This window comes from Agelaius phoeniceus, chromosome 8 (assembly GCF_051311805.1).
Source record: "Agelaius phoeniceus isolate bAgePho1 chromosome 8, bAgePho1.hap1, whole genome shotgun sequence".
Taxonomy (NCBI): Eukaryota; Metazoa; Chordata; class Aves; order Passeriformes; family Icteridae; genus Agelaius; species Agelaius phoeniceus.
Window position 1 is genome coordinate 14,611,810 of NC_135272.1, and position 24,665 is coordinate 14,636,474.

General features: G+C 50.4%; 2 protein-coding genes across 2 annotated transcripts in view; one reads left to right on the forward strand and one right to left on the reverse strand.

Moving 5' to 3' along the window:
* SMG7 (SMG7 nonsense mediated mRNA decay factor) overlaps nt 1–1,587 on the reverse strand; it is a 56,630-nt gene extending 55,043 nt beyond the window's left edge. Inside the window, exon 1 of the mRNA XM_077182052.1 lies at nt 1,480–1,587. Coding sequence (XP_077038167.1) covers nt 1,480–1,481 — 2 coding nt within the window. The 5' untranslated portion in view covers nt 1,482–1,587. The remainder of the gene's footprint in view (nt 1–1,479) is intronic.
* NMNAT2 (nicotinamide nucleotide adenylyltransferase 2) lies at nt 902–24,606 on the forward strand. The gene is made up of 11 exons (XM_054638461.2): nt 902–1,187; nt 15,460–15,548; nt 16,280–16,347; nt 17,021–17,099; nt 18,114–18,246; nt 18,868–18,948; nt 19,058–19,102; nt 19,883–19,959; nt 21,231–21,332; nt 21,561–21,628; nt 21,751–24,606. The coding sequence occupies exons 1-11, from the start codon at nt 1,103–1,105 to the stop codon at nt 21,851–21,853; spliced, it is 930 nt and encodes a 309-aa protein (XP_054494436.1). The 5' UTR covers nt 902–1,102; the 3' UTR covers nt 21,854–24,606.
* Nucleotides 24,607–24,665: the final 59 nt, after the last annotated feature.

The following is a 24,665-nucleotide window of genomic DNA, read 5'->3' on the forward strand; positions in this document are numbered from 1 at the left end:
GGACAGCCTTCAGGAAGGGGCTGAAGGCAGCTGCATGCAGCTCTTCTTAGTGGCTGCAGGCAGAGAGGGCTCTGCTGACTCTTGCTCAGGGCAAGGAGCTTCTTTAGTGAAGAACAACAATGCTGCAGTCCTACAAATGAGACATTTAGAGAATTAGACAGCTGGGTAGTCTGGTACTAGTTTGCCTTGCAGTAAAGTCTGGTTTTTGGTGAATGCATAGCATCTATTTAATGTTGGTCTCTTTCAGGCAATGAAATTGATGTGTTGGGTGAAGCTGAAGCCCCACAAGTTATTTTCCCTAATGGGCTGCAGCAATGTTGTGCTGGGGCTGGAGCAGCTGGGAGACCTATGCAGGGACTGCCTGAGCAGCAGGGGGAACATGTTGCTGCTCATGAGCACTGACTTGTGCAGATCACAGAATCAGTTAAGCTGGAAAAGACCTCTGAGGCCATCAAGTCCAATCTATGACTAATTACCACCTCGTCAGCTACATCATGGCATTGAGTGCCACGTCCAGCCTTTCTTTATATATCTCCAGGGACAGTGACTCCACCACCTCTCTGGGCAGCCCATTCCAATGTCTAATCACCCCTTCTGTGAAGAAATTCCTCCTGATGTCTGTCGGCCTGGGACTATGTCTCCTTGTCCTGTCGCTGGTTGCCTGGAGAAAACACTGACCCCCCAAGGGGTTGCACCCTTTTTTTAGGGAGTTGTAGGCCGTGATAAGGTCACCCTTCAGCCTCCTCATCTGCAGGCTGAACCTCCCGTTCCATCTCCTCAGTCCTGGGGATGCCGGCGTGTCCCTGCCGCGCCCCTGTGGCTGTGAGCGCACACAGAGCGGGTGCGTGCCCATCTCTGTGCGTGTGCCGGGCCGAGTGCCGCTGTCCCCGCGGGCTGTGACACCGAGAGCGCACCACACACGCGTGTGCGGGACCCCGCGGGGGCGCGCCCCGGGCCGCGCTGCCGAGGGGCGGCCCCGGCCCGGCTCCCGCAGCCGCGGCGCCGCCCCCGCTCCCGCCCGGCCCCGCTCCATCCTCCGCCCTCCTCCCTCCCGCAGCCGCACCGAGCCTCAGACCGCGGCGGGGCCGGGCAGGGCCGCACCATGACCGAGACCACCAAGACCCACGTTATCCTGCTGGCCTGCGGCAGCTTCAACCCCATCACCAAGGGGCACATCCAGATGTTCGGTCAGTGTCCGCGGCGGCGGGGCGGGCCGGGGAAGGGCGGGGGGAGGCCTGGGGCAGCGCCTGGGGCTGCCCCCGGGGTGGGGATGTGGGGATGGGGCCGCTGCGGGCTCGGGGCGCGTTCCGAGCGCGGCTCCGCTCCCGGGGCCGGGCGCTGTCCGCCGCGGGTGGTGCTGAAGGCGCCGCGGGCGGGGACCGCCGGGGCCTCCCGAACCCGCTCCCCACCCCTGGCAGCTGTCCCCAGCCCTGTGGGGCTGTCCCCCTGGCATGGCCGGGGTCCCCTCTCTGCACTCACATTCTCACGCTCCCGGCCCGCAGCCCCCGGGGTCGGTCCTGGCGCTGTTTGTCCGCTGCTGTTCGTCCTCGGGTCTGCGAGACTGCAGCCGCTGCAGCACTTCCATTTCCTCTGACCAGGGAGGAGATAGAACCAAGCAGCCACAGCCAGGTACAAAAGTCAACAAAAATACAGGCACTTAATGGAGATATTGGAGTACTCAAGCATCAGATTGATACTAGGTTGAAGGAACGGGAACGTTTGTGCGAGATGATGGATATTACCGAGCGTCCCTGTGATGATACAGAGGATGGGGATGCTGGAATCACTGCTACAGCCTGGCAAGACAAGAGGGAGGGAAGGAGGGAGAGAGGAAGGGCAGTCTCCATCAAAGCCGGTCTGACATGCCGTAGATACTGTTTGGGTAAAGCTCAAAATGCCTGGAAATCCCAATGCAAACAGTGGCTCCCTTGGCCGGGGAGGAGTCCTGGGAGGGTGAAGTGTCCACTGCAGACCACCCTGGAGTGCAGAGACAGGATTCATCCTTTATGTCTGATTGGAAATTTAAGGCTGGGAAGCAGAGACTGAAGGTCGTGTGCTACCAATGGAGAAGCATCCCTGGGGTTTCAAAAAGCTGTTTATAAGTTTCTAAATATATAAACTATATAAAAATACTTGAAATCAGCTTGGGGTATTTCTGCATTAGACCTTGTTTTTGTAGAACATAATGAGTTGCACCTCAGGTTAGAAAATGATGGTTTTCTAGATGCAAAGGATCATATTGTTATTCCATTTCATAAGTGGCAGCAAAATGTAGGCCTGGGCATCAATATGCTTGAAATTTAAAAAAAAATATATCCTATCCCCTAAGCAAAAAGAAATTGCCAACAAGGATCAAGAGAAACTATTTAAAAATAAAAACAATTATTAAATTAAATTACAAGGACTTGGTTGATGGAAGCAACCACTGATGAAAAAAATTTCTGTAATTCACATTTAGTCCTGTTTTGATTAAGCAACACTAAAGATATCCATGTGGCCCTTATTCAGTGGACTAACAACAAGTAACAAAATGTATTTTAGAAAAGAAGGATCAGTGAGATATTAGTATGCAGTGCATGTTCTTATAGACTCACAGTAAGATTTTCTTTTTGCTCAGTACTCTTCAGTATCTTTATCAAAGATGTGAAAGAAAATATATAATCCCTGATGGCAAAAAGTGGTCATGACCCCAAAGTGGGCAGAATAGCAATTCCTGCTGGTAATGAGTCAGTTGTGCTGCCTAACTCTGGTTGTTTGATGAAAAGGGCTTGTTCAACAGCAGAGTCAAAGGCAAAGTCATATGTCCAGCGGGGAAGAACACACTTCAAATATAAACAAAAGGCAAATGTCTTCTGCCAAACAGCAGTGGTGTCAAGGACTGAGGGGGGATTGTGCACAACCCACTGAATGCAAACTCTGTGTGGTGCTGTAAATAAAGCAGCAAATGTGACCCTTGTAGATATGAGCAGGGGAATATCAAGCAGAAAAAGAAAGGTTGTATTATTTTCATGTACAGCATTAGCAAAGCCCTTCTCTGAGGAACAGTGAGAAGAATTACATTAGTTTTGGAAGCCAGGCTTTGTGGCAGGAGACTAGGGAGGCTCAGTCTAGATCCATCCTTAAATATGTTGAGGGATATCACATATCCCTGCCCTATGCTTAGGGGAGGGATATGTGATATGTGATGAAAGTGAGCAACTTTGCTCAGCAGAATAAGTACAGGTGAGATGCCAAGAGTGGATCATGCAACCACTTCAAACTACAAATCTGTTGTGTGGGTTTGAGTGAAGGTAATCAAGTAGTATGAGAAAGTACCTGGGTACCTGGTGGATCCTCTGTCACAGGAAGGCTGTAAATAAATACTCAGACATCTTTCAGGAAGACAGGTTTTAGCTCAAAAAGGATGGTTTGATGTTGAATTTTTCTATGCACGTGTCCTGTAGAGCTCCTGGAATACAATACTTCAGATACCTGATAAGGACAAAGGAGACTTCCATGAGGAAAGGACACAGAATTTAGCTTCTAAATCCATCATCATTTTTGTTTGAGGAACACTTCCCCCCTCAAAAAGTGTAATCTTGTGAAGCCATAGGAATGTCAACCAAAATTTTTGTTACTCTTCCAGCTCTGCACTAGAGCCAGAAGAGTCCAACCAAAACAGTGCTCTATCCTGTAAATGATGCATTTCAAATAGCTGAATTTGTTGCCAAAAAATAATGCCTTCATCATTCAGACAAATATTTGGGCTTTGAGAACCTAATAGGAGGATTTTTTCCTTAACACAGAGAAAGACTATTTATCTCTTTAACATATGACACTAATTAAGCCAAAAGGAAGTACAATATTTGCTCAGGTATCTCACTGTAAACACACCATTGTATGTCAACCGTCATTTTTCTCAGTGTAGATTTTACCATGTTTTATTCAGACCAAAACCCAACCTCTTCCCATAGGATTTGTGCCTGAATAGGGGATTAGTTAATTATGTGGAAGTCTCTTCTAGTGGGGGAAAGATTCCCATTGAGTTATTCTTTCCATCAGTCATACAAATTTAAGACTCATCATTGGGATTTCAGAAAGCTGGGATTCTTCTTACAATCCCAAATCTGGAACTGCATCCCACCACTGAACCTTGTAAGAAGCTGAACTTACTGCAACAGAGCTCCCTGCTTCATCTGCCAGTTAAAATTCTGGATCACTGGGGCTCCCCAAATGAGGCTGAATGGTATCTGTATAGACAAAATGAATATCATACATATAAATTAATATTTTGCCTAAGATATATGACATATAAGAAAAAAGTAGGTGAGACACAGTCATGTACAGCCATCCCTACCAAGGGGTTGAGACAAACACCCACATAGTCCTGAAAACACTCCGAGTTATTTGTGGTATCAGCTGTGCTTTGAGAGGGTTCTGAATCACAAATGTCAGTTGTATTTTCCAGCTTTATTTTCCAGTGGCTATAAGAAAAAGTTTGGGATGTTACTGTGGTGGGCAGGAAAGACAGAAGGACAGAGAGGGTAAAGGTTTTCTCCAAAGCTTGACATAAACATTGGTGGTCTTTAACCCAAAATGAAACTCCATTTATAACCTAAGGAGCTATCTAAAAGAAAAAGCAGAGCCAAATCAAAGAAGAAAAATAAGATTCAGGACAAAACTCTGCATTAAAGCCACATAAACCCCCACCACTGTTGGATGCAGGGAGCCCACCTGCTCACCTCAGCCAGCACACACCAACCCCAGGATGCTCACTTCCATTTCTTGCTGCCACTCAGAGAAGCACAGAGCATGAGCTGCTGCTTATCCCCCCTGCCCTGCAGCCAGCTCAGGAGGGGAACCCCTGAGACACCCCCACGCTGATTTTGGGTCTCAGCACAAAGCACTGGGGCACACTCAGTGGCACAGACACCCAGCTGGCTAAAGTGCATCTTCTCAGTTTGCCTCCTCCTCCCTTCCCGTGCAAGCAATGCCACCCAAAGGACAAAAGCCAAGGCACCAACGTCAGAAGCAAAACCTAATCCATGCAGCTCTCCTCACACACCACAGCCCATGCTGGCACTCTGCCAGACAGCGAGCTCGTGCTTGCTTTGACAATTAAATCACTTCCCCATGTGGTCCCAGCTCAGGGAGCCCTAACACAACTGTGTCCAGAGCTTGGAAACCAAAAGGCAACTCTGCAGAGCAAGGTAGAAAGCAAATTTTTCAATAAAAAAAATATAGTTCATCTTGAAGATTGTCTTGGATAAAAAGCTGGGATTAACAGCATCACCAGACAAGGTCAGAGGCTCCAGGTTCTCTGTCATGGTGTTTCAGAGTTGGAGACAGAGCCAAAAAATAGCTGGATTTGGAAGGAAGGTGCTGAATGTAGTTTCTTTGTAGGTTCTGCAGTGGGAAGGGCTTGTAATGTCCTGTGGATATGTGAGAATTGGAGGATTGTTCTGGTGATTTCTTCAAACTGAAATGAGGGTTTTGGTGGAGTGAAATGGTACCTGGTCAAACAGCATGCTGTGTTTTGATACTGACTTTTTTTCCTCTATTTTCTTTAATTCATTTTTCTTCAATTGTAGAAGAAAAGGCCCCTCTGGAATTGCCCACACCCCCTATTTTGGCACTTTAGACATTTTTTTCCTTGCCTTTTTAAATTCTGAAATTCTTCACAATCCCTTCTTTTCATGTGCAAACTTCTGGCTTCATTCACAAAGCTTTGCTCATCAACCACAGTTTTATTTCTGCCCAGCTCTAAGAACAGCTTCATCTCCAGGGACTGGATGACCCCTCGATTCCCCTTTCCACCTCTGCTTATCAGCCTGCAAGTATCAGAGCTTCACTGGGGCCTCCCTGCTCTTGCAGAGGGAGATTTCAGCCTTCCTCTCTCCCTTCTGGGTGCACAGTGCCCACAAAGTCCAGCAAGGTGGAGTTTGGGGTCCATGGGGATGTTCAGAGCTGGTCTCAGAGGCAGCAGGTTGGGTAACCCCCCCAAAAAATGGGACATTTTCTGACTTAGTCACAGGTACTTGGCTTTTTAACAGCTAGGTTTTGGGTACTATGAAGCACTTGATGGCAAATAGAGGATTCTAATCAAATCTGTATCATCTGCCTGTATCCAGGCTGTCTCATCTCCTGCATGTGGATTTATGGGGTGATGGGTTGCTCCAGGCCAGCTTCTTTGGGAGGAAGAGATTTGTGAGATGTCTCTCAGATGTGTCACTCCTGATAGGGAGTTTTGGTACCTCAGATATTCTAAAGCTGTTTGACTGTGGAGTTTCCCTGCCTACCTCATTTCAAGCAGTGCCCAGGACCTGGACTTGCACAGAAAAACACTGCCAGTAAATAGCCTGAACCCTGAAAGTCAGCAAATCCCCACTACTCTTTCCTTTTTGTCTAATTAAATTTTCCTTAGGTCCTATGTGCATCTGTTGTTGAAGAGAGTTAATAGCCCAACCAACAGTTGGGTATAAAACATTTCTGGTGGAAAACAATGAAAGAGGACTCTGCTATCAAACATAAAACCCTCTTGCTTGGTTCTTAGGAAAACTTGAGCAATTAAAAATCTCAGCAGGCTGCTCTTTGATTGTGCACTGCAATCCTTGTAGAGGAGCAGCACTGAGGCTGCTGCATCCCATAGCAAGGGATTTGAGATGAAAGGATGGAGTTCTCTGAGTAAAGAGGGATGAAGAGGCAGGAGCTGAGGCTTTTGTTAATGATGTATTGTCTTAATGTCCTGAATTTCAAGAATCACTTTTTCTTATTTGATTGAGATGACTGAACCGCAGAGCAGTTTAATGAGAGCGTCGCTGCCTGGGACAGAGCTGGGAGAAATGCCTGAGCAGTGTGACAGCTTCACCCTTTCCCCTTTGCTTCAATAACAATACATCTGCAAATGTCCAGGAGCAAAATTCCTTCCCCCTCCATCTAACAAAAGCTTCTCAGGAGCTTGAGAGAGACTTTGCTGTCTGCAACACGAGTAAGAAGTGGGGCCCTGTGAGGCTGCCTCGTGGCTCCATTTCCTCCTCGGCTGAAATGGGAACGAGTAATGAGCAGGAGGAATCGATGGATGGAGCGGGAGGTGCCGTGCGGCTCCGGGAGGACGGACAGACAGAGGCTGTCCAGGGAGAGGCTGGCTGAGCAGCTTTGGAGCTCAGCAGCAGCGGCAGAGCGCAGTGGGGATGACTTGTCCAGGGCAGAGCCAGGACAGATCTCACTAAAAACACCGGGGGTGATGCGTCAGACACGGGGAGCTGCGGCATCCCTGCTCATCCATCCCTCTGCAACACAGCGGAGGAGCTCCCACTGCCACCCGAGCCGCTGAAATCACGGCGAGCAGCCGAGCCCTTCCCTCGGAACGAGGGTTCTGGGAAGGTGAGTTGTGCCTGGCCCCTGTGCCCCTGGCTCAGCGCGGCAGCGACACCGCCAGCCCGGCCCTGGTGCCAGGGGGCTGGGTCACAGCACACCCAGCACCCGCCCCAAACACACTGAAACTGCTCTGCTGGGAGGACAGAGCAGCACCCATGGCTCTTCTGGGCACCGTTCCATATCAGCTGATGTCACATTCCCATCACTGCACCCCATACAGACTCATTTTTCACAGCCTTTGTCATCAGCTTCCTGCATCTCAAGCATCTCCTCTTTGTAACCCAGAGTGAGGAGTTTTCCTGAGCATGAGACTCAACTCCATCAATAACTATTCAGAGATTCTTTTAAAACATTCATAAGCTATTAAATATTTAGCAGTATTTATTACAATCTCTGAGACATCACATTGGCTCTATGATAATGCCACCTCCCAAAATGTGCCACATACCTCCTTTTACTTCCACCGACTATAAACAAACCTGGCAGTGAGAAATCCAGTCCTACAACCTCATTCAAGAAGGAAACAGGGGCTCTGCTTCTATTTAAAAACCATTTGCACTCACTGTGATGCTCTCACCTCCTGCACTGTCTTCTCTGATGCTTTTTAACATCAGCCTGTGCAGTGCCAAGGTATCAATTAGCTGCATGCTAAACACCAGCAGCCCACATCTCTCATGTAACCTTGGGCAGCTCATTTAACTGCTTGAGTGGTGCAGTGGGGGAGCCACACCCTTCTGTTGCCAGGCTGCTGTGGGTCAGGTACCCCAGGGATGGGGGCCGGGGCTAGGAGTGGGCCATGACTGTGCTGATGCTCCTGCATCTGAGTGGCAACTGGCCCAAAATGGGCATCCTCACCTCTGAACCCTGTGGCTTCCAAAATCCCTTCTGGCAGCAAGGCTGGGGGCCTGCAAGAGGTCCTCTGGGCCAAGGAAGTCCACCTGTGTCAAAGTGTAGCACAAGTACCTCCACCCTTAATCCTAATCCTGACCTCAACCTCCAGCTGGGACCAGGGAGCCCAGAGCAGCTCTGGGAAGACCCAACAACCTCTTAGGACTGAAAAATGAGCATAAGATAGAGACAAAGCCAGGGCACCTCTGGATTTTGACATGAGCATGCCCTCTCTGGTATTTATAACCCCTCAATCCAAGCACTTCCATGATGCCACCAGTGCCCAGCCAAGCAGGGAGAGATTTTCAGATGCTCTGTGAGAAGACAGTCAATAGTACCCATCACAGCCCTGAAAATAAACCAGGGCCAAGGCACAAGCTCTCATTCCACTGAAACAATATTGTTGCTGGAAAAGGCAACCTGGCACAGAAACACTTTTTTTCTTCCCCCTTTTCAACATCAACTATATTCAGTGAGCCTGAGCCACTGGATGTATCTTGGTCATAACAGCAGAAATTTGCTAAATCAATATTTGGGAACAGAAAAGCCTACATTCTTCAGAAGTATGCATGTTCAAAGCCACTGTAGGGCTTGCCCCATGAGAAGATTAACTGAGATAAGTCTGTTTCAGAGCTGAAATAGGAGGCTCAGGAGGTCCCCATGGGATGGGTGGAGAACCCATCTCCGAGCCAGGCAAGGAAGAACTTGCACAGCCCCTGCTACACAAAGGTTTCTATTTTCACTGAAAATCCAACAGCCCCTAATTGAGCTTAAGCCTTCCCTGAGGAGATGATGTTTCTCTGTGGTTCATTGGCAAGGGAAAGCAGAAAATCCACTTTTCCCAGGACAAGCTGGGTTGGGGATGCTTAAACACATAACTATGCTTCTGGCACGTTTGCTTTGTGCAAAGACATGGCTGATATTCCTTTTTGGGGAAAATGGGGTCTTGGGAATGGGTCTGCAAAGAGACAGAGTTTCACTGCTACACAGCTGCAGTAATGGGAATGTGACATCGCTCTGGTGTCACCTTGAGCCTGAAATCCTACCATGGCTCTGTCACCCCACACCCTGACCAGCATCCCCCTGCCTCTCTGTAGCTGGGATGATTCCTGCCTGCACAGTCCTGGTTCAGCCAACACAGATCCCACACAAGGTCAGCATCTTCAGACACCTTGCCAGCAAAGCAGGCCCTAGGTCAGACACACAGGGGTCAGCTCCATGTGGAGGGAGCCCAAGACCAGCTGGACAAAGGCTCCTCATCCCTGCTACATGGGGAATTGGGAACCATAAATCCTCTGCTCCTGGTAGGATTGTGATCTTGCCACGTGTCAGTCCAAAGGAGCAGCACCACACATGCCAGGACGTAAAAAGCTCTGCCTTTGATGTGCTACAACAGCTTGGAAATGAAAACAAACAGAGTGCTTCCACAGGGAAATTAGGGCACTGGAAAACAAGTGTGAAAATCTGGTGGGGTTTTATTTCCCTTTCATTTTTTTAAAGGCACTGTGTGACACCAATTTCCCTGAGTGAGGTGGGGACTGGGACCTCTCCAGGGATGTACATTAAGGTGCCTGTCCTATTTTGGATGTTCTATCCACATTTTGACTAAAGTGACATATAAAACCATGGCAGAATAGTGAAAATCTTGCCTTTTGCTGCTACCCTTTTGCTGGGTGGGGTGACAGCTAATGCACCAGACAGGGAAATGTACATGACCTTTCACTTTCCACTTCAACGTATACAAAAAAATCACCTTACTTAGAAATGCTCAATCCTTCTCCAAGGGCTTCTAAGCAAGTTGTTTCAGTGCTGTCCTGCAGAAGACAGTTCAAAAAACCTTCTTTAGGTGAAGGCCTCTTCTCCATCCATTTTTAGAATCTCTGAATGGTTTGGAAGAGACCTTAAAGATAATTTTATTACAACACCATTCCCTAGACCAGGTTGCTCCAAGCGCCATCCAACCATCTGTTAAGAGTTGCTTTTATCCCATTAGATGCTTTCCCTTATCACTTTAGCCCCAAGATCTCTGAGATACCCAGGTGCTGAACACCTCATGGAGGTGTTTAACACGTCCACCCACTCAGCTGCCCTCAGGTGAGATCCAGCAGGGCATTGAGAACGTCCCTGCTCTCCCTGCAATACCAGAGTGGAGATCTCCAAGCAATAATTTACATTGCTTCTCTGTACAAGTGCAGAGAGTGGCAGCACTGTGCTGATCACAGAAAAGTAGGATCAGTCCCTCCCTGGAGGAGCTGGTGGCACTTCAACTCAAGAAGCAGCTCCTTGTGCTTCTTATGTTGCTCACCTGATGGGCATTGCCTGCTCCCTCCCACTCCACGGCAGCAGGAGTAGCAGCTACAGGAGGGAAAAGCATCTTGGCCTGGATTGTTCTGCCATGCTTTTCCTCAGATGTTTCTTCTCAAGCTCTAGGGCCTGAGAACTCTTCTTCCTGGACTCCTGTGTAACTTCTCAGACACACTGACTCTTGCAATACTCCACTTCTAATAAAAGAGGGGAAAATAGGATGTCTTCAATTTCAATTATATCAAATAGGTTGTCCCTCTACAGCTTCACAGAGGAAACCCAGATTCTCTGGGACAAGCCAGGCCCCCTGCCCAGGCCCCATCTGGCTGGGACTCCAGGAAATGCTCTGCTATTTCTAGATCAGCTTACTGTGACTCAGATTCCCACTTTTATTCTTTTTAGTTAGTTAGTTTTAAACACCTAGTTTCACCTTTCTGCTTGAAGCCAGGAGTGGTCAACAGATGGTGATAGAATGAGTCTCATTAGTCATCACTTGTGTGGCTCTGAGCTGGACACTGGTGGGGACCTGGGTGGGCTGGCAGGGTCAGGTCCTGCAGCATCACCTCTCGGGGCCTTTCACAGCCTCCTCTTCCACCACAAACCTTGAGGCATTTGGTGGCCAGTGCTTTTTTGTGCTTATGAAAAGCTGATAAATCTGATGTGCAGCAACACCTGAAGCCCTGTCACAGCACATGCCACAGCTGAGATGACCACGGTACACAGAGTATCACCATGCAATTTCAGAAAGCTTCAACCCATTCAGAGCAACACCTCACCACTTCAGAAGGCTGCAAGTGTCCACCCTTCTGTAGCCCAGCCTTTTATCCCCTCCTGTTGATGCCCTGCCCCTGTGTGCCCTCTGCTCCCTTTGGTGGTTGCTCAGTGCCCCTGGGCACTCCATGGCTCATTGCTGTCAGTGCTGCTCACCTGCTGCTCACAGCTGCACCCACTGGGGATGAGGCTGGGCCAGCCCCACTCCCAATTTTAAGTACACAAACTATGTGCCTACAAAGCCCTTCCCATATTTGTTATTTCCACAGTGCCTGGGTACAGCTATGGACTAATGGGGTGGGGAAAAGTGTAACAGAGCAATTAGCTGAGAGATTAAAATCTTTTAAAAAATCATTAGGGGGCTTAATGGGATTTTTCTACCAGCTAGAAGTCTCCTGAGAATCTGACTGAAATTGTCTAGGAGGCACTGAGCACGAGGTAGGACAGGTTATTTGGGTCAGTGGGACACAAGGATCTCCCCAGGCTTGCCTTGGGAAGGGCCAACCCCACGGTGAAGAATCAGTCTCCTGCTTCTTCCCAAAGGAGGGACCTCTCTTGAGGAGCAGCAGCCAGGGCTTGCTCTGGTAGAAATGTTTCTTCTGGGAGCCCAGGGAAGGGAGATGCCAATAGTTTCCTCAGCTCTAAGCAAGATCTGACAGTGGGTGAGGGACCCAGAACAAGGCTCTGGGGTAGGCAGGAGAGCTGGGCTCTGGGAGGAGGACACCTCTCATGAATACATCCCTGATTTGGCATTCAGAGAGGGCTTTTTTTAAAAATATCTATCTATATATATATATCTATATACATACACATAATTCAATTAGACTGAGAGTAACTGCTGGCTCCTTGCCCACACTGAGCTCTGGAAGCACCATTTAGGTCCTGCAAGTGCTGCTAGCTTGAGAATAAAACAAAGTGTGCTGGCATATCTGGGTCACTCTCTCCTGCAGAAGAAGGGATTTTAATGGCCATGTCCCATCTCCTGTCCAAGGATGTCAGAGGCCAAATTGCTGAAAATAAAAATGAGACACTTGGGAAATGGTTTTGCCTTTTCCATCACCTGTGGCTGTGCAACTTCTCTGTCCCAACTCTCAGGGCCATGCAATGAAGGCTGCACAGAGCTTTCTTGCCTCCCTGCTACCTTGTGTGTGTTTTCAGAGAGCTGGCACAGTGTGAGCAAGCTGCAGCTTCAATCCCCTGTGGGGGGAAGGGCATAAATCAGAGCTGGCCTCTGGCTTTACTCTGTAAGAAAAAAAAAATTAGAAAAAAGGAAGTCTTAGGGGTGCAGATGGACCAGGAGCAAAGGCAAAGCAAATACAATCTGAAATTACACCTTGAAAAATTGAATCTGAGGAATATTTGATTTCAGTAACGTCAATTTAGGTGATGGAGAGGAGCCCAAACATTGTGATTAAATATACTCAGTGAGAACCTCCAAAAAGTCACATCTCTCAAATAAGGACTGATTTCCTATTGGGCAAGTGGGATGCTATTTTTTCATTCAAACTGGACAAAGCCATCACTTTTCAGTTTTGTAGCCCTGGAGCATATCCTCTGACTGGTCTTTCCCTATCATTGTCTCTCAGGAAAGCAGCAGAGATGAGAATACTTGAAGTGCATTTGCAGGGCAGGTGAGCAAAGCTGGGCTGGGAAAGCAGGAAAGTGTCACCAGTGCCTGGGCTGGGTGCAAGTGTCACCCCTGTCCCTGCCCAACACAGCAAGGCTGTGGTCAGCCAGCAGCTGCCAGGCACAGAGCCATGGCTGGAAGCTTCCCATCCCACAAGGAGCCTGCCAGGGGGCTAATGCATGTCTTGGCAGAGCCACCACCCTGAGCTTATTTATGTCAACAAGGTTTGAAAGCCATGGAGGCTGCCTGCAGCATTACAGACAATTTACTCCAGACAAGGAATGAGCTCTGCATTTACAGGCTGACATCCTTGCACTGCTGTGGCAGGATATAGAGTGCTCATTGAAAATGAAAATACTGGAGGGGGTTTCTGTGGTCTGGTGTGATCTCTGGACATCACAGGTATTCAACAGGCAAGAAATGGGCTGGGAAAGGGATGGGAATCTGTGACAGAGGACAAGAGGAATGGAAAGTTATGGGCAAGAGAGAACCAGAAGGCAGGTGTTCACACTCCCTACACTGTACTGCTGCTTCTTAGCCCACATTTGCCCAAATACTTCCCTTGCATATTTAAATTATATGTAGTGTTTCTGAGATAGACAACAAGCTCTTGGAAATGTAGATGCCAACTTAGAAAGCAGCCTCATTTTTACAGATTGTGCAGGTTAAATCCCAAATGAGCAGTTTTGACAGCAATACAGAGCAGCAGCACTCCTCTCCTGCCAGCAGCAGAGCCCTCCCTGAGTGCTGCAAGGCCATCAGCACCCCCTCAGTGACACCTTTCACTAGAGCAGGATGTTCCAAACCCCTGCTTACCTGGCCTTAGACACTTCCAGGGATGAGGTATCCAAAACTTCTCAGGGCATCCTGTTCCAGGGCCTGTTTTCTGCAGAAGAAATGTTTTATTAAGGCAGAAGGTGGTGGTGGATGTTTGGTGTGAGCTGGAAGCTGGAGCTGAGAGGACATGCCAGCAGCATGGGTCAGGTTGTCTGAAGATGTGGAGAGGGTGCCAGGCTGTTTAAACACAGACCTTGAGATATTGGTAAACCAGGGAAAACCTTTGGCTTTTGCCACCAAGAACTCAGAGCAGATTAATACAATCAACCACCCTTGAGAGCTTGAAGCAGAGTTTACATGCAAAGAGTTCAGCTCCTCTGAAAGATGAACTTTATAAAGGGGACATAAGAGGGACAGATCAGTGTTTTTAATCTTCCTTTGGCAAGGAAAATCAAGTCAGAGCAAATCAGGAAATAATGAAAGGATGTGTTCATTTAAAACTCAATGGCATCTTTTTTGTTAGGGAATTTCCTTTTTCTTTTAATTTGCATTTTAATTTGCATTATGATAAAAAAGGGAAATGCTGATCCATCAATCTTTGCTTCTCCCTACCTGTGCAAAAAACACCAAACCCAAGCCTACTGTGTTTTGCTGCATGTGCTCTCATGGGATTTTGAGGGCAGGAAGGATAATTTTGGTGCATCAAATTTTACTCCCTGCACCAATCAAATGATTTAAGCCCACTTTTCCCTCTCTGGAGGCTGGTGTGTCCAAAGCACAAGAGCTGGGAAGGCAGCCAGAGTGAGGATTTCAGGTGAGTCTGAGGAAGAGGCTATATTAAGTCTGGCAAATTTCCCACAGGCTGTCACAGAGGCCTGAGGCTGCTCAATGCCCTCAAGGGGGAAAAAAGGTCCATAGCAATTATATTTCCTTAATTTACTTTTAACTGACAGTAACTGGATAATATTCCCGAGCAGAAATTTCAAAATTTGGATGAAAAAAATTTGTCCAAGTGACTTAGAATCCTGGAATGGTTTGGGTTGAAAGGACCTTAAAGCTCATCCCACTTCAGCCCCTGTCATGGGCAGGGACATGTTCCACTAACCCCGGTTGCTTCAAACCCCATCCAACCTGGTCTTGGACACTGCCAGGGATGTGGCAGCCACTGCCCCCCTGGGAACACCCACCCTTCAGGAAGGACCTCTCACCTTCCCCAAGAGCAGTGCCAGACACTGAGTTCAGTGCCTGAAGGATGTGATGCACAGTGACATCTTGGGATGGCCAATGGATCCTGAAATCAGCACCTCCATTTCAGAAATGCTCATTTTATTTGCAAATCCAAAATATTTTATACATCTTGAAGAAAAAATTAACTTTCTAATGGCTCATCAATCTTATCTGCCTTTTTGCTCTTACCTTCCTTATCTTCTTTTCCCTTGGTGCTGTCTCAGTAACTGGGGTAGGTATGTAGGAGACCAGGCGAGTCTGGCAATTTGTCACCAGCACTTTTATCTTCCAATACCACCTTTAGGAAATACCAGCCTGAAACTGAACATCTCTTAGCACAGCTGGGACACGGGCAGCACACGGTGGGATGGGAGAGAGCACACGGGAGGGATGTAGCAGCTGTGTGGCTGTGAGGGACTGGCTGGGCCATGGCTGGTGGCTGCCATGGTGCTGCAGGGCTCAGTGGGTGCTGCTAAACCCCCTCCACCTTTTCCTTGTGCCCCCTCCAGAGCGAGCCCGGGATTACCTGCACAAGACCGGACGCTTCATCGTCATCGGCGGCATCGTCTCGCCCGTGCACGACTCCTATGGGAAAACGGTGCTGAACCCAGTTCCCTTCTGCCTCCTGGCTGAGATGGTGTCTCTGAAATGGGGGATGAGCACTGGGCAGCACTGCCTGACCCATGGTCCCTTCACAGCCCTCTTCTGCCTGAGGCAGCTCCTGACCTTGGGAAAGTCTCAGAGAGAAGGGAGAGGAGGAAACCTCTTGCTGTTTAGATAAAAACTGTAGTGAGACCCTAAAATGAGCCAAAGACAGCAAAGAGAAACATTCCCATCCAAAACAGTACTGGTGGTGATGCCTTAAGTGGGGGTTGGTGGGAATTTTTTAGTTTTAATTATTTCAAAGCAAATTGTTTAGGTTAGGTTTTTTTTTTTTTGGGGGGGGGGGGGCAGGGGGAAATATCAAAATTATGCAAATGAGTGACCTTTAGAAGCACTTGCGAAATTAGGAGTGCTGAGCTCACTTGTCTCCTGAAAGCTGGAGGAATTTCATCAAGAGATCACCCCCTCAGGCTGGCCCCGTTGGAGCCCAGGTCTGGGAGTGGTGCTGCTGAGCAAATCTCACCACCTGAGCACGTAGCCAGGGCTGAGCCCAACAGAGACTCCTCCCCTCCAGCAAACAGGAGCTTAAATAAACTTCTGTGGGCAGGAAGGAATCCTCCTGGCCTGTCTCACACGAGTGAGCCTGATGTTCTGCCCCAGAAGGGTTTGCAAGCCCCGGCTGGGCACAAGGCTTCATGAGTGCTCTTCCTTCCCCTTGTCGTGCAGGGGCTGGTCTCCAGCCGGCACCGCCTGACCATGTGCCAGCTGGCCGTGCAGTCCTCCGACTGGATCAGGTGGGTGGCACAGCTGGCACTGCCCCTTCCCTGCACCAGGGGGGCAAAGTCCTGCATGCACAGTGGAGATGCCACCAGCTGGCACAGCTCCAGGATGAATTTCCTCCCAGCCCAAGCTTGACTACACATCAGAAACCTTCCCCTGTCAGTCCAGCAGAGAACAGATGAGGAGGGTTACACCACCCTTCAGGATTTGGGGAGTCATTCAAGCCCCTCACTGAGCCTGAGGTGTCTGGGTGGTACCCAAAGTCACTCAGCTCACTCCAGCCTTGTGCTGTGGCACCTCCCTGCCCACACATGTAGCACCAGCCTGCAGACTTTCACCTTCCCAGCATTGCCATGTGGCATCTGGTGGTTGATGTGACACCAGAAGCATCTTGGGCTGCCCACAGAAAGAGGGTTGTGACACACATAGTCACATCCAAGCCAAAAAAAGCTTGTTAGTTGGGTACCAAGCATGGAAAGATGACCAGGCACACGTTCAGCTCTCCAGAGCTGTTAGGGGTCACTGTGCAGAGGGGCTGGAGGAAGGACATGGTCCATGACAGGGCTGAGGGATCGAGGATGGCTGCTCATGGCACTGCTGGCCAGCCCAGTGGGCAGGAGGTGGCATGGGCAGGAGGTCCAGGCAGTGGCCATGAGCAGCATTGTTGCCTTGCTGTGCTCCTGGCAGGGTGGACCCCTGGGAGTGCTACCAGGACACCTGGCAGACCACCTGCAGCGTGCTGGAGCACCACCGTGACCTGATGAAGGTGAGGCAGCCCCTGCACCGTGGGTGCACCAGGGTGAGGGCATGGGGACACTGCAGGGGTGGGGGTGCCCTTCCCCAGCTCATGGCCATCAACAGTCAAAACACATCAGAGATTGACAGCGAGAAGGCTTGCAGGAACACCGTGAAATCCTGACCTGGAAGGGGTGAGACCTTGTCACAGCTGCTTTGAGGTCTGAGCCCTGATGGCAGAAGGAAATGGAGCCCTCCCAGCTGGAGCCAGCAGCCATCCTGGACCCAGCAACAGCAGGAGGGCAGCAGGGCTTAAGGCAGACTCAAAGCAGGGATGGGCACATCATTAGTGACACCCTGCTTCCTCCTCCCTGAGGGAGGGAGGGGTGGAGGGGCCACCCCGCTCACCAGCTGAGCCAGAACTACTGTATGAACCTGACAGAGAGATTTGACAGGAAAATTCAGCATCTGGGAGGTCCCCAGGGAGCACAACGCCAGGAGGAAAAGTTCCAGGCAGTCCTGAAAGCCAAGGAGGAAGGTGACTGCCCTTGGGTGACAGGGGTAGCAGAGCTACTGGTACACTGAGATACAGGAAGAAAACCAAAGACAGGAAATGGATGAAAGAGCATTGTACAAGCTCACAGACAGCCCAGACAGGAGGCACAGGAGTGGCATTAGCCAGCCCAGCAGGATGTCCAATGCATCCAGGCACTGTGGTGCTGAAGCCAGGGAGTTGTTGGTGATACCCTCCTTTTCCTGCAGGGATGGGTGGAGTGTAAGAGGACACATATGCTCCTTGCTAGCCCACACAAAAAAAGTTGATACCACCTTAAACACAAGCCACAGGTTATCCACAGGGTCCTGATAGTCCCAGGCCCATTTGGTGAGGTCAGATGGGACTGGAGACCCTAAAGCGAGCTGGGATGTGCCTGTCACCAAAGGTAACCTTGAACCAGGGGTGAGAGGCTTTTTACAGGGTCAGAAAGGTTTTGTGAGGTTGCTGGGGTGAAGACACTGTTCCAACTACATCCTTCCCTGATTGCAGAGAGTGACTGGCTGCATCCTGTCCAACGTCAACACGCCCTCCATCACCCCTGTGATCGGCCAGCCCCAGAACGAGTCCTCGCAGAACATCTACCAGAACAACAACAACAGCGTCTCCAGCAAGCCCACTGCAGGTGGGTGGGGGTGGCACAGGGCACAGGGGGGTGGCTGCTTACCCCTACCTCCCAGCCAGGGCTGCCAAATATTAGACCAGTGCTCCATCGCCTTAATTTTGGACAGGTGTCTCATCAGCCTTGGTGCAGCAAGTCCAGGGTGGGGCAGGGGTGTGATGCAGGAATCAGCATCCAGCACAGCAAGGGCAGGAGCCAAGAGCAGATTAAAATGGAAATCTCCTTGGACTTCAGCTGGATGATGTCTAGGCAGCAAGACCAACAGAAGGAAAGGCTACCTGGTACCAAGGGATGAACAGGCAGGAGAGATGATGCAGTGGGGTTCCCTACAAGTCAGAGGGATGTGCACCATAAAGGTATTAGTTGAGAAGAGGGAACATTACTTAAATTCCATTAAAATTGACATCTTATGGTTTTCTTCGTGATTTTAGCTGCCTAGCTGGTCCCTTCAAAGCAGAGTGGAGCACTCTTGGGAGTTAAGACCGTGAGAGGAGGCGTTGGGAGATGCTGGGAGCAGTTGCACACCCAGGCACAGGAGCATTTTGCAGAACCAGGATGGCTGAAGCATGTGGAAGTGTTAATGGCACAGCCTCCCTCCCATTAATTTTCCTTCTTCCCCTTTAGCAAAGATCTTGGGGAAGGTGGGAGAAAGCCTGAGCCGGATTTGCTGTGTTCGCCCACCCATGGAGCGCTTCACCTTTGTGGGTACGTAGAGGAAAGGTCCAGCATCTCCTCTAGAGACCCCCTCCCCACCCTTCCTCCCAACCCCTCTTCCAGGCTGGGCACCAACCTCTCTTTTGCTGCCCTTTCTCAGATGAAAATGCCAACCTGGGGACAGTGATGAGATATGAGGAGATTGGTGAGTACACAGCCCCTCCCCACCTTGCTCCCACTCCTGGGTGAGTGCTGCATGGCTTGGGAGCATCTGCATGGCAGCTCTGGCAGACACAGGATCATCTCACCTTGGTGCCACCTACTGGGGCTCAGGAATGCAACAGAAACAGCTCTAACTGGGCTGAGCCTAGTCCTGTTGACAGACAACAGCCTGAAATCAGGGAGTGCCATGGGGACACAGCTCCCAGCACTGGCACAGAGCTGCCATGGCGCCCTGTCCTGAGAGGCCCCTCAAGTGCCATCAAACTTGGCCTCCCATGGTGGTGTCCCCCCATGCCCGCATTGCCTGCAGCCCTGCAGAGCCTCAGACAGCAGCAGAGATTTTGGCTGCCTGACCAGCCATGGTGCCCCTTGCTCTAAAGGCTTTTAGGGGTTTTACCCCCACCAGACATCACCCAGAGCTCTGCATGGGGAGTTTTGAGACCCTTTTCACACACAGCCTGGGACTACAGCCATCCTAGCACTAGCACCATGCAGAGCATTGGCCACCTGGGAATGCCAAATAGGGAGGCATTTTCCCACGTAGCCACCTTTTCTCACCCCTCTGGGGGAGGGTGTTTATGGCTTTTATCGGGCAGTTGTGCAAATAAATTAACCTTTATGGGCCTGTCAGAGCAGAAAAGTTCCCACAGCATAATTTTCCTGCAGAGCTGCAAAGCCAACCCTCAAAGTTGGGTGTGGGGGAGGGAGTTCCTTCTCAGCCCCCTGTGCTCCCACCTCTGGGCTTCTCTCCTCTCTTTTCCAGAGCTTCGCATCTTGCTGCTCTGTGGCAGCGACCTGCTGGAGTCCTTCTGCATCCCTGGCCTCTGGAACGAGGCAGATGTGAGTCACCACTGCCAGGCACCCCTCCATGCTCCTCCTCCTCTGCTTCCCACAGCCAGTGCTCCTGGGAGCCGCCAGGTCCCTTGGGATGACAGGAGCTGTGCCCACCATCTCCACTGCCTCCTCCATCCCTACCCTGACTGTCATCTCCCCAGCACATTTCCATAGGGCTCCACGGCCCCAAGCACTGCACCCCGTTAATGCAGAGGATGTCACCTGGGGTGGAGGGTAAGCCCATCCCAAGGCACTTCCAAAGGCTGTGCTCCCACTCCTTGTTCCTTGGAAGGAGCCAGTATCAAGCAGATGCCAATCCCAGCAGAGTGAGGTATGCAGGTAGGAAATAAGGTATTTACAGGAGTGGTTCAGATGTTAGGAATTAAACATATTTAGACCCAAATCAACACCTTTCACCATTGGTCCTTGCTGGAAGAAGCTGTATTTTCATGGGAGAGCACCAGCCCTGGAGAGGGGCTGGGCTGCTGCCCCACCTGCTGCTCCTGGTTGGAGCCATGCTGGCTGTGAGGGCTCCTCCAGCTCCTCCCTGAAATCAGGCAGTCAACACAAACCTCCCTCCTTGAACTTTTCAGCCTTCAAAAATCAGTTACCACATCTTCAATCCTTAACTTTTTAAAGCATTTGGGCAGCAGGCATCTCCTTTGAAGGGCTGGAAAAACTGAAATGAGCCAAGCCCTGAGCCCAGCACAAAGGATGCAGAAATGAATCAAAGCACAGGCAGAAAATTCTCTCTGCAGCAGCACCTCCTCACAGACTGCTGCTGCTTGAATTTGCTGACCCAAAGCTCTTTTGGATGAGCCTGATTTGTCTCATCTGAGAGGTGTGAGCACTATGAGTGCTCTTCATGCAGCAGCAAATTTGGCCAAACAAGCTTGGAAGAACAACCCTCCCAAACCTCTGTCAGGACCAATACATCCAATCCTGCTCATGAACCCTTCCAGCCAGGCAGAGATCACATTCACCTTGGGCAACCTCTTCTGCTGTCACCTCCTTCTGCCACAAGTTCTCCTCAAGGCCTGACCACAATGTCTACTACTAGGATTTAACCCTCTGCCTTTTATTTGATCTACTGCCGAGCCCTTGCCTGCACAATTCCATGTTTCTGCCAAAGGCTGGTGACGTAGCCTCAAAGTCACTCCCCATCACGGTCCTCCAGACCGTGGTCCAGCTTTCACAGGGCAGGGTAGGGCTGGCAGGCAGTGGGAGGTTTTGCATGGGGTGGCTATGAAGCTCTCCACACTTTGTGTTGCTCGCAGATGGAGGTGATTGTCGGGGAGTTTGGGATCGTGGTGGTGCCGCGGGACGGAGCAGACCCCGAGCGGATCATGAACCACTCCTCCATCCTCCGCAAGTACAAAGTGAGTCAGAGGGTGCACGTGTGCCCAGGGAAGGCTGAGAGAGGGCTCTCTTACCCAGGGGGACACTTTTGTCATGGGACACAAAGCATCTCAGGGTCAGGTGCTCTCAGCTGGTGGATGGGATGAGCAATGGGTTATCCCATTGCTGGGATGGGGTGGGGAGGCTGGAGCAGCAGATATCTGCTTTCAAGCTGTCCCTTCACTCCTGTTTTCCTCTTTCCCCTGCAGAACAACATCCTGGTGGTGAAGGATGACTCAAACCACCCCATGTCAGTTGTCAGCTCCACCAAAAGCAGGTGGGTGAAGCAGGGCTACTCCCACTACAGAGCAGGGTGTCCCCAGCCAGCCTCTCCATTTGCAGGGACACCTGCCCCACCCAAGTGGGCTCTGACACCTTTCTCTCTCCCCACACTCCCAGACTGGCCCTGCAGCACGGCGATGGACACGTTGTGGATTACCTCTGCCAGCCTGTCATTGACTACATCCTCAAGAGCCAGCTGTACATCAACGCCTCTGGCTAAGAGCCCTCGCAGGGAGACAGCCCCGTGTCCCGCCTGCCTGCAGCTCTGCATCACCCCTCTCTCTCTCTCTCTCTCTCTCTCAGTGTCTCCATCTCTCTCCCCATCCCATGGCCTCCTGCCCGTGTCTGCCTCTCACCCCCAGCACCAACACTCTGTTGTGCAGCCATGTCCAGGGAATGGTTTGGTCTCTTGTTCTGGGGCACTGCCCTGCCCTGTGTGCATGGGGAGGGAGGAGGGGCTGGTCAGGGAGCAACATGCTCCCTGTGCTCCCAGCATGTCCCTGGGAAATGGTCCCCTCAGTCCATCTTCCCAGCATGCTCAGAGCAGGGGCTGCCTATTCTGCATCATCTTACACAACCTAAGCTCAATAAATCTGGGTGGGTTTTTTTGTTTTGGTTTTTTTTTTAATTAAGTAACTTTAGTGTGAGCCCTTTGGGCCTCTCAGCCCAGTGACCAACCAAACCCTGGCTGGCAGCAGACAATTGTAACACAACCAGCTCAGTGCCCCACAGCAGGGGAACCTCCTCAGGCCAGCCATGAGACAACCCAGATAACAAAACCCTCCTCCTGCCCCTGAAAATGATGGAGAGGGCGTTTCTAAATGGCAGCAGAGGCCTTGGTAAGCGCTGCTGCTGAAGCATTATGGAGAGAATGTCACATCTCACCTTCCCCTAGCTGCAAGAACTGAAGCCACTCCCTAGGAAAGTGAAGGTGGGGTGATGTTCTATCCCACAGCACCTAGAAAGGGATCTGCCTTTTATGGGGCCAAGAAATTATGGGGTAGAAAGAAGCAGGTGGTGAGCCAAAGCCTCTGGTGAGAATTTACCCCAAACCTGGCCATGTCCATCCCCATCCCCTACCCTCCAGATCTCCATTTTTGCTCCATCCATCTTCTCCCACCACTCCTACTCTCTGCCTCTCCTTGAAGAGCTCATTAAATGCATGATAACCTCCCCCTCCCAAACCAGCCATGGCTGCTTTGCACATTCCTTGGGACAAGCCAGGCTCCTGTGACACTCCCCCTGATGCTGGGGATGGATCCTAGTGGAGATGCTCACAGTAAAAGCAGGACAGGTAATGCAGAGCAGTTGCTGCAGTCTTGTGGAGAGGAGGGTTGCTGGAGCAGGGCCGTGTCCTACAGATCATCCCTTGGGCACAAGGATCCTGAACAGCTCCTGAGGAGGGTCACAGCCATCAGGAAGGTCTGGCCCTCACCTTCTCCTCTCCCTTTGCTCCCTGTAACCTTGGATCACTTTGGGTACAGTCCTTCTGCTGTGGCTGAGAGTCCTCCAGGGTCTTTCAAGGAAAAATGTGAAAATTCTTTTATTTTGTCCCTTAAAAGTCCATAAAGGGTCACAAGGAGCTCTCAGGCAAACTCCCAAGGTGGGACTTTGTGCTAAATTTGGCAGCCTGCTGGGTGCTGCTGGCATCCCTGGAACAGCAAGCCACTTTGGACAAACAAGGAAACCCACAGCCACAGGGTCCCTGCAGCAGACAGGATATTAGGAGTAGCAGTCAACAACTTCTCAGGAAGGCACTGCCCTTCCCAGAAAGATAGAAATGATGTGACTCACCCAAAGGCCACAAGAGGTGTTTCCTTGTCAGGGATTTCCCTCTGCATGGAGAGATTTCTTTGGGAACTGTTCTAAATTTGGCAGCTGAGTCCCTCAGTGCCAGCTCTGGCATCTCCAGGTGGTTGAGTACATATCCCATAGGATGAGGAGATATGGAGATGCCAAAGCAGAGAAGGTGGTGAGTGTGTGGGGGACTCTGCTCCAGGGAGGCCTTCAGCCAGGTCACCACCAGCACCACCCCACTGAGCTGCCCTGGCAGTGGCACCTGTGAGTGCCCTGAGGCACCCAGGGTGTGTCAGCCACTCGCTGGGCTGCTCTCCACGTTCTGTTGGTCAGCCTCCCTGCCCTCCCCACCCTAACACACCAGTCACCCCAGACAGCCGCCTCCCCTCCTTCCAGATGTCCCCTGTGTTCCTTAGCTCCAAGCCCAGTGGTGGCAACCAGCCTCCAAAACACAGAGAGGGACTGAACCTCTTGGGGAGCAACACCTCTGAGGTGGGAGCAAAGAGAGCAAGTTTTCCCCAAGGAAAGGCAGAAAATTAAACCATGGAGAGGGGGGGAAGAAAGAAAGAGCCATGTCCAAAAGTCATCTCTGATCCTCCCTCCAGTATACAGAAGGGGAGCTGGGAATGCCATGGCCTCCTAATCCACGTGGCTGGGATGGTGAAGTTAGCTGTGGTGAGGATGAGGAGTTTGTTCTGCCCTACTGCTCTTACCTTCACATACCTGCTCAGTAAAACTCACAGGATGGGGGGAGGGATGGGGGTTTGTAATGGGGCCTTCAGCTCGGGGACTGGTTTGGAAAAATGTCTTTGGGTGGGCGTGGGAAGAAAACAATCATCTGTGATGATCCATGTGACTGCTGGGGAGGTGAGGATGGGAGTTTTCAGGGTGCAGGAGAGGTGTGGGAAGAAGCTTGTGGGTTTTGGTCTTTGAACCACCACTTTTTAACAGTCAATTTGCTGAAAGTGAAATGAACTTCAAACGTCTTTTGGGAAAAGAAAATAAACAAAGGGGGGCGGGAAAGGGGTTGAAATTGCCATGCCACCAATTTCACCTTTGTCAAAAGTTTTGGAGCCTTTTTCTTTTTTTCTGTTGCTATATGAAAAAAACAGTCATTGACAAAAAATACTTTATCAGCAAAATGTTTAAATTATGTAATAAACAAAACAAAACAGAGATGGTACTGGTGTGATTTTAAAACAGCCCCAAGACTGAGTCAGAACAAGAGAGAAAAT

Bases quoted from the DNA above. Each gene is read 5' to 3' on its own strand.
- NMNAT2 (XM_054638461.2), top strand. From the start codon at position 1,103: ATGACCGAGACCACCAAGACCCACGTTATCCTGCTGGCCTGCGGCAGC. The intron at 15,549-16,279 runs GTGCTGAACCCA...CTTGTCGTGCAG, and splicing joins ACGACTCCTATGGGAAAACG to GGGCTGGTCTCCAGCCGGCA. The intron at 21,333-21,560 runs GTGAGTCAGAGG...TTTCCCCTGCAG, and splicing joins CCATCCTCCGCAAGTACAAA to AACAACATCCTGGTGGTGAA.